General features: G+C 28.2%; 1 protein-coding gene across 1 annotated transcript; it reads left to right on the forward strand.

Moving 5' to 3' along the window:
- The first annotated feature begins 2,126 nt into the window (after positions 1 to 2,126).
- On the forward strand, positions 2,127 to 9,010 carry LOC107882970. Its single transcript, XM_016802206.1, has 12 exons — positions 2,127 to 2,275; positions 2,341 to 2,488; positions 2,644 to 2,816; positions 2,940 to 3,202; positions 3,298 to 3,502; positions 4,047 to 4,910; positions 5,154 to 5,659; positions 5,804 to 5,862; positions 6,605 to 6,986; positions 8,274 to 8,380; positions 8,461 to 8,725; positions 8,808 to 9,010. Exons 1-12 carry the CDS (start codon positions 2,127 to 2,129, stop codon positions 9,008 to 9,010), a joined length of 3,324 nt encoding a protein of 1,107 aa, XP_016657695.1.
- Positions 9,011 to 10,347: the final 1,337 nt, after the last annotated feature.

The raw sequence follows: 10,347 nt of genomic DNA on the forward strand, positions 1-10,347 counted from the left end.
GTAAGTATGTAAATATATTTGTATCGAAATATTTTAATAACCCAAAATAATTATAATTTTATAAAACACTTTGTCGAAAACAGTTTGTAATCCTGGATTACAAAAGGAATTATTGCTTTCTATAAAATTACGTAATAAATTAATTAGAAAAAAACAATATCTAGGATTGTTTTACAAATCAAAAATTTAGGCACTATATCAAAATTTTACGTGAAAATTACTTTATAAAACAAATCAATATTATTCACAAAAAAAATCCTAAAATACAATGGGAGTTACTCTGCAATTATTTAAAAATTAATAAAAAGAAAACTGTTATCGACATTGATTGTAATATATTAAATAATCATTATGTAAATATAGGTCCTAATCTTGCTTCCAAAATACCTTCTGTGGAAGCCAAATTAAAAACTAAATGTTATTATTCTGTTAATTCTATTTTTTTCGAATCAATTACTCCAGATGAAATAATACTCAAAATTAATTCTCTCAAAAATAATATAGCTCCAGGCTCCGATAAAATTAATGTAGAATTATTAAAATCCAAACAAAAATCTATATCTGTTCCTTTATCGTGTATGTTTAATTTATTTGTTGAAAATAATTATTTTCCGAGTGAATTTAAACACGCAGATATTGTTTCTATATATAAAAATGTTGGAAGTTAGATCCGAATAATTATCGACCAATATCCTTAATACCTAATATTAGTATCTAATATTGCTAAAATCTTTGAAAAGTGTATTTATACAAGAATAACAAATTTCTTAAATAAAAATAATTAACTATCTAGCTCACAATTTGGTTTTCGAGAAAGAAATAGCACAGAAGACGCAATATCTAAATTAATTTCACATATTAAAACTGACAAAAAATATAAGCTTGTTGTTTTCTTGGATCTAAAAAAAGCTTTTGATACTGTTGATCATAATTTATTGTTATTAAAATTGGAAAATATAGGTATAAGAGGAGTTGTATACAATTTGCTTAAGTCTTATTTGGAAAATCGAACATGTTGCACAAAATTAGGTAAAACAAAATCTGTTAAAAAATTAATTACTTGTGGAGTTCCGCAGGGAACTTGTCTTGGGCCTTTATTATTTATTATTTATATTAACAGTTTAACAAATATTAAATTAAACGGAAACTTAGTGCTTTTCGCGGACGATACTGCCTTAAGGTTCGCTCAAACCGAAGCGGCAGCGGCAGCGAAATTTAATGTCCATACGTTTTAATACGAGTGCACTCACTAGCGCGAAATTAATACCGCGGCGAAAATTTTACCGCAAGATTGAGCGCGATATTTTTATTTTTCGCTGCAGACACTATATTTTTCGCTTACCGCTGCGATAATCAGTTGTAAATTCCCAAATCATATTATTAATATATTTATCAAACACATATCTATTCATCGTAATCGTGCACCTTGAAGTTTGCACCTCGCAGTTGAATCTAACGTCGTGGTGTTTGAATGTATGAACGATTCTCTTGTTTACAATTTAATTTTTTATAATAAAAATGACTAATAAAGTTGAACAGTTAATAGCTATTGTTAAAGAATATCCCATCATCTATATAATAAGAATTAGGAGACGAAGGAAACCGGTTTTGAAAGTCTATTACCTAAGCGCCTCCTCTCATAATAATAATAATAATAATATGTATAATTAGATTACCTAATTACCAATTAAAAAATATATTCACCAATAACGATATCTGTTTCTTTTTTTTTTCTTTTTTTTGTTTACTTTATAATTGACCTATAATAATGTTTCTAATACGCAAGCGCATTGCTTTATTTATTCGATCGATGAGATCGACATCTCCAACTCCAAACTTTCAGTCGATTGTTGTACAGCGTTACTAACAGATCTAATTTTTTTTTCAAGTGTGATTTAAATATATTATTAATTCAATAATAATAATTATAATAATAATAATAATATTCATTATTATGAGTAATAAAAGGTGCATCGTTTTCCATTGTGAAAATCGTTCAAATTGCATTCAGGCAATTTCATCGTATGCAATTATTGTTACATAATATCAATCCTTTAATTACGAAGTTCAAAACTGCATTGGATCATATGCCCACTGATCAATACCGAATAGTCATAAATGCAAATATGGTTCCTCAAGGTCAACATAGAGGTAGATTTAATGCACCAACTCAAGTAGAAATGGCTGTAGTAATGATTGGAGAAGAATATGGAAATCGTGATATAGTTTTATCTAGAAAAGATGAAAAGTTACAACGAATAAGTGAAACTCATAGGTAAATTCCTTTTAAAGTGTATACACTATACATTTTTTCTTAATTTTTATTTATGTGTTTTTTAGGTCTTACGATTCTCTTGAATATCCACTGATATTTCTACACGGTGAAGATGGTTATGCTATTGATATTTTGTCATTTAATGTTAATTTAAATGAATACAATAGTCATAAAACTATTTCTTCAAAACAGTTTTATGCTTATAGACTGATGGTGAGGCATCATATCTACAATCATTTACATAATTATAGACAACTTATTAATAAATATTGGGTAAGTAAACAATATTTTTTCAACTTAATCAAAAACATGTATAAATATTATAATAATACAAATAAATGTAATTCTTAATTTTAATTTTTTGAAAGGTTGATATGTATGCCAAAATAGAATCAGAACGACTTTTATTTATACGGAATAATCAGTCAAAATTAAGAGCGGAAGATTACATTCATTTACGTGATGCTATAGAAAATGATGGTCATGTGAATGACATTGGACAACTTTTTATTTTACCTTCTTCATTTACAGGAGGTCCAAGGTAATAAAATATTTTGTATCTTATAACTTAAAATTGCTACGAAAAATGTACTGCAGTGTGTTGTGTGTAATAGTAATTTTAATAATCTAAAACTGTACGTCTGTACATACTATTGATTTTTAGATACATGCACGAAAAAACGATGGATGCCATGACTTACGTTCGTAATTTTGGAACTCCAAATTTGTTCATTACATTTACATGTAATCCAAATTGGATGGAAATAAAAAGAGAACTCAAACATGGTCAAATTGCACAAGACAGACACGATATTATCGCTAGAGTTTTTCATCAAAAAATGAAAGTTCTAATGAACTTAATTGTGAAACATCGTATATTTGGTGAAACTCAGTGTTATATGTATACTGTTGAGTGGCAAAAACGAGGTAATAAATGAATAGTATTATTTGTTTATTTATTTATTTATTTATTTATTTATTTATTTATTTATTTTTCTACGTATAATGATTCATTATTTAAGGTCTTCCTCATGCTCATTTACTGGTTTGGTTAGTTGATCAAATTAGACCAAATGATGTCGATGATATAATAAGTGCTGAGTTACCAAACCCCGAAATAGATCCTGAATTATTTGAAATAGTTAAAAAACACATGGTACATGGGCCATGTGGTCATATGCATCCAAATTCTCCATGTATGGGAGAAAACCAAAAATGTTCAAAAAGGTAATAATAAATGTTGATATTCAATATACATATTTAAATCAATTTCATATTAATAACTATTATACATTTTTATAAATATTTTGAATTATAATTTTTATTTTTTTAAATTAAGTATCTTTATAAAATGTCATTATTTGTATAACTTATATTTTGTGTTTGTTTAAGTGTAGGTAGGTATTTAGTTATTTTTTAGTGCAAAAGCGCACACATATGTATTTATTAAACTATCTTAGCAATAATGCAGTTTAAACTTTAAACCTCCTCATATATATTCTACATTTTTTTTAATTAATGTCTTTTTTTGTATAATAACGATGCTGAAGTTAAATTTTTTCGATAGGACTTTCTTTGTAAGTTATGAGTAAAAATTTAATTTTCAAGTTATGAGATAGATATATTCAAGTGCCATGTAGTTACCTACTTAAGGTGGTTTTGCATAACAAATCGTATTAGTTTAAGATTAACATGATTTTGCATTTTTATTGTATACATGTAATGAAAAGAAATGCATATTTAATAAAAAAAATTGCGTTTGTTCTATTAGGTATCCGAAAGCATTTACTAACAGTACTATTACTGAATATGATGGTTATCCTTTATACAGACGAAGGGATTTTAGAAGTGGTGGATTTAAATCAACTGTATTACGAAATTCGACCTTGGTAGAAATTGATAATAGATTTATTGTTCCATACAATTCATTACTATTAAAAACATTCAATGCTCATATTAATGTTGAATGGTGTCATTCAGTAAAATCAATTAAATACATTTGTAAATATATTAATAAAGGGTCTGATCAAGCTATATTTGCATTAACGAATAAATTTGATGAAGTTGGAATTTATCAAATTGGACGATATATTAGTACCAACGAGGCAGTTTGGAAAATATTAGGATTTCCGTTGCATCAAAGGCATCCAGTCGTACAGCACTTGGCAGTTCATTTGGAAAATGGTCAGAGAGTATATTTTTCATCCGCAGATAATGTTCAGCATATTTTAAATCATTCAAAAAACACTACATTATTGGCATTTTTTGATCTGTGTCAAGTTGATGATTTTGCTAAAACATTATTATATCATGAAGTGCCAAAATATTTCACATGGGACTCAAATAACCATACATTTAGTAGGCGAAAAAGAGGGAAACTTTTGGAAAATAATATATATTCTACGGATGCAATCGGCAGGGTTTATACAGTACATCCAAATAATGCAGAATGCTATTTTTTGAGATTATTACTACACGTGGTTAAAGGCCCAACTTCTTTTCAAAATTTACGAACGGTTAACAATATTATTTATCCAACTTTTCAACAAGCATGCAAAACACTTAATTTAATAGATGATGACAGTCATTGGTCATTGACATTGACCGAAGCTTCACTGAATGATTCGTCTTCAAAGTTACGATATTTATTTGCACTCATGTTGAGTGCGTGTCAAATATCAGATCCACTTGAATTATGGATTTTACACCGTAATAGTATGTCTGATGATATTTTACATCAATCAAAGGTACTAGATCCAAATAGCACATTTAACGATACAATATACAATAAAACTTTGAGATTACTTAATAATATTTTATTAAAAATAAATGGAAAACAATTACAATACTACAATTTACCGTTGCCTGAATGTGATAGTAATGATAGTAATGATAGTAATGTTAATATGGATAATCAATTTGAATATATGAGGGAAACACAATATGATAAATGTAGTTTGAAAACTGATATTTCCACTAACGAGCCAAGACTTACTAATGAACAGAGATGTGTATTTGATGCTGTCTACAATTCAGTTCTTCGCGACGATGGTAAATTATTTTTCATCGACGCTCCTGGAGGAACTGGTAAGACATTTATACTAAAGTTATTATTGTCAAAAATAAGACATGAAGGAAAAATAGCGTTGTGTGTTGCATCGTCAGGGATAGCTGCAACATTATTGCCTGGAGGACGAACAGCACATTCAATGTTTAAATTACCTCTCACTATGATAAACAACCATTTACCTGTATGCAACATAAAAAAAGGGTCAGCAATGGCCAAACTAATACAAGAATGTAAATTGATTGTATGGGACGAGTGTACTATGGCTCATAAAAAAGCTATTGAAGCACTGAACCGTTCATTGATTGATCTGACTGGTAAAAATGATATCATGGGTCGGATTACGATTGCATTTTCAGGTACCTAATACAATTATTTTTCAGTTAAATTTTATTTATTACCGTCATCAAAACTATGTATTGTCATTTCATTAGTTATGTAATATTTTTAATTAATTGTAGGTGATTTCCGTCAAATTTTACCTGTTGTGCCTCGGGGTACTAAAACTGATGAAATACATGTATGTATTAAATCGTCAAATTTATGGGAACATGTTATTAGATTGAAACTTACGTCTAATATACGAGTACAATTAAGTAAAGAACAAGATTCAAGTAAAATATAATGAATGGTCAATTTTTAATGTATTTGTATAAATATGAACAGTAATAAAGTGTTATTATCGATTCAAAGTAAATATAATTAATTTTTAATTAAAATTATACTTCAATAGTTATATTATAATCATGAAATTCAAATAAATTTAATGGCAAAATATTTTAATTTCAGATGAATTTAGTAAGTTTTTATTGGATATTGGAGAGGGAAAATTACCGACAGACGAAAATAATCAAATTTCATTGACCGATGACTTTGGAAAAATTATTTTTAATATCCCTGAATTAATAAATAGTATTTATCCCGACTTAACAAATGTCACTTTATGTAATAATTCTTGGTGGTGTGAACGTGCTATATTATGTCCAAAAAACTCACAAGTCACTTTAATTAATTCTATGATATTAAATTGTATTAATACGAAAGAAACACTATATGTTTCAATTGACACAACACCAGATCCTGAACAATCTGTGAACTATCCTTCTGAATTTCTTCATACTTTAAATCCACCTGGTTTTCCACCGCACATGAGTTGAAATTAAAAGTAGGCATTGTATATTTTGTTAGTACACTAACATAAAATTAATCTGAATAATATTATTTTTAATTTCCATACATGATATACTTCATATTTTTTTAAGGTTGAAACACCCATAATATTGCTCCGTAATTTAGACGCACCTAAATTGTGCAATGGAACAAGATTATTAATTTCAAATTTACACCAAAATGTGTTAGAAGCAACTATTTTAACTGGTAGTTATTCCGGGGAAAGTGTGTTCATACCTCGAATACCAATGATACCCACAGATTTTCCAATTGAATTTAAAAGATTACAGTTTCCTGTAAAACCCTGTATGGCAATGACCATTAATAAGGCTCAAGGTCAAACGTTTAAAGTAATTGGGATTGATTTAAGCGAGCCATGCTTTTCTCATGGTCAGTTATACGTAGCGTGCTCTAGAGTAGGCAGTTCTAGAGTAGGCAGTTCTAAGTGTATTACAATTTTATCACCATCTGCAAGTAAAACTAAAAATATTGTTTACCCGGAAGTTTTGTAAATATCAATGATATAATTAATATTGATTTAGATATTTATATTTTTGTATATATGTATATTATATAAAATAAATTATTTTGGGTTTAATATTTTTTTAAATGTAATTCATTTAAGCTATTTTTGTTATTACATTAAAATTAATCTGATTAACTGTATAAATTATTTAATGTTAGATAATACCTACCTACCTATTATAAATGTTAATTGAATAATAGCATAATTATAAAATAAACATTATTATTCAACGTCACGCGTATATGTGTTAATTACGTATTATGTATTTATGTGATATCTTTAGTTTTGACATTTCATTGGGCAGTGGCAGTGTGGCCCCACCCATAACACGTCTCCCTCATGCTATTCGTTAATGGCATTTCCATCGACCCTTTAAATACGAGCACTCACCTATATCGATTATCAGTTATTCTTTCACCATTTAAGTGAAACGAAGTTTATCTAGAGTTCGTATACCTACTTATAGTAAAAAAATTGCTGTTTCAATTATGGCCGGTGTGGTAAATATTCGAGACATCGATCAGTCATTAGGATCAAGGTAATTATCGATTTTAAATTACTGGAACTTAGATATAACAATACTTAACAAAGTATTAATGGCACTTTTTTTGCACACGTACCTATTAATATTATATGCCGCATTTATAATATGATGTAATATAATTTCATATTATTTAGTTTTAAGATTGAAGCACGTGTTTTAAAAGTTCACGAATTACGTTCTTTCAAAAATAATATAGGAAAACTTTTTTGTGTGGATATATTTGATGCTACGGGAGAAATACGTCTCACCGCTTTTAATAACGATGCCGAAAATGTGTGCTCAATTTTCAAGGTATGATATGAAGAATAGTAATAAATAATAATATTACGATCGTCAAATACGATTTATTAAATTTAAAAATGTATCTATTATATCTATAAAAACATTATGATTTGTACCTTTATAGAAAGACCAGATTTTTAGCATAGTAAATGGAAAAATTAACAAATCTAATAAATTATACAATCGCCTTAATCATAATTATGAAATTATAATGGGACCTACGACAATTATTACTCAAATAGAAGATACATCGGATGTAGTTCCAACACACGTCACTCTTATGACGTTTGATAGTATTATATCATTAAATAATGATGCGATAGTTGGTATGTATACACATTACTATATATTATATAGGCTATAGTCTTCCGTTATAATTAATTTTATTTACTACTTGATTACTTTCTAGACACTATTGGAGTAATAATTCGCATAGAAGACATAGTAGACATTGTAAAGCCAACCAAAACACTGAAACTACGAGATGTTGTAATAGCAGATAATACTGGAATCGAGGTAAGTAGGTTTTGTATTACAATAGACATTTTATCTATTTTAAATACCTATAAATGATTTTATATTATATTTTATTTTAGATAACACTTACGCTATGGAACGAAGAAGCTTCTTTATTTACTGGACAAATAGAAGACATTCTATCAGTTGAGAAGAGTAAATTAGTTATTTATAAAAAAGGCAAAAAATTATCTGTAACGCATTCTACTGTTATACAAATTAACCCTAATTGGCCTGAAAAAGAGGTGTTAAAAGAATGGTATAAAAAGGAGGGCCGATATCAATTCGATAGAATGGATTTAACACAATCATCGTCAATTGATAACACTACATTAAATCAATCAGGTTGGTTTTTAAAATAGGTTACACAAATTGCCTTACATAGCAACATTCTATAATGTGTATTGTATTTTTTTTTCAATAATAGATAACGCATATTTAACATCAGTTGATGACAAGGTTATATCACAAATAGTAGAAGACGAAAAGTCTACGAAGCGTCGTTTAGACGAGATATACATCCTCCAAGAACAACTGCAAAATGAAATTAATGAACTTACATTTAAAAAAATCAGATTAAATCTCGAACGTCAAGCAGTAGAAAATAGAATTATTTGTAGAAGACAATAAGAAATTTGTCCGTATGCATAGTCAATTTATGTGTCAAATAAGACAGCTTAACACGTCTTATGTGACACATACATTGACTATGCATACGGAAATTGATTATTAATTTTATTATTGTCTATATAGTAACTTCTGTAATTTATTGAAATTCAAACGAAATATTCTATTTGTTTGTTTATTTATTATTGTTATTATTGATATTATTATTATTATTAATTATTTATTTGTTTGCACTTGCATTTTTCTATTTGAAATATATATATTATTCATTGAACAAATAATTTATTGTTACATTCTTTTCTACCTTATCTCTATTCTATAATAAAAAGAATACAATTTACCACTCCGGTGGTTGAATTCAAAATGTAGGATATAAAATTTTCAGAAATTAGCAATAATAATAACTACAATATGACATTATATTATATTATTTGTATAGCCAAAAAATAGTTATGTTTTTAAATTAAATTACAAAAAAATAATTCCTTCCGGAGGAAGATCGGGCAGCTAGTAATATTATACAAAGCTGAGCGAATATACAACGATGAATAACTTTAACACGAGGCCGTGCTGTGTAATGGTTGTCCGTCATACTACGATTTTCATAATATTAACTAATTATTATCTTGTCGAGTAAAAACTAATTTTCTGACTTATTCGATAAACGAATATTAAATTCCTAGCAAATACTTTTTCGAGGTGATTATAGGTACCTAAGTGCACTGCTCCACGCTCTTCCAATAATAGAAGTTTTAATTGTGATTTTACTATTACAACGGTTAATATAATATATATATATAAACAGTATAGGTATATCTGTAAATATATTGTAATACCTATATATAAAATATATATATCATATTATAATGGTTTGCTGAGGAGTATATTATTTATAGATTATATATATAGTTCAATTATTGTTCTCCATAAGAACGATGACTTGACAAATTATTCGGTTCAGCTGTCTGTATAAATATGATCATTATATAATCATTCATCGTATACATCCGTCCTGGACGTTACTATATATAAGCATAGGGTAGGTACATAATGGAACCTTTAACGCCCAAATATTTCGTCGGCTGAGTCGCGGTCTGGCCTGTCGTTGAATGCGTTTTCATACGATTCTCTGTCGTAGACCGCAAAGTGTATATTGTGTACCTATATACTTCATAAATACGGCGGGTTATTGACTGACATGTCAATCAGAGTGTATACGACCCGAGAGAAGTCGAGACGTCACGGATCGTCAAGCTGTGTTGCGGCGGGCAGGATGCTGCAGCCGCGGACTGTCCCGAGTAAGACCGAATAGACTTTAGTTGTTATTATTTTTTCATCAC

Source organism: Acyrthosiphon pisum, chromosome A2 (assembly GCF_005508785.2).
Source record: "Acyrthosiphon pisum isolate AL4f chromosome A2, pea_aphid_22Mar2018_4r6ur, whole genome shotgun sequence".
Taxonomy (NCBI): Eukaryota; Metazoa; Arthropoda; class Insecta; order Hemiptera; family Aphididae; genus Acyrthosiphon; species Acyrthosiphon pisum.

Bases quoted from the DNA above. Each gene is read 5' to 3' on its own strand.
- LOC107882970 (XM_016802206.1), top strand. From the start codon at position 2,127: ATGGTTCCTCAAGGTCAACATAGAGGTAGATTTAATGCACCAACTCAA. The intron at 3,503-4,046 runs GTAATAATAAAT...TTGTTCTATTAG, and splicing joins AACCAAAAATGTTCAAAAAG to GTATCCGAAAGCATTTACTA. The intron at 5,660-5,803 runs GTAAAAATGATA...AATTAATTGTAG, and splicing joins TTCATTGATTGATCTGACTG to GTGATTTCCGTCAAATTTTA.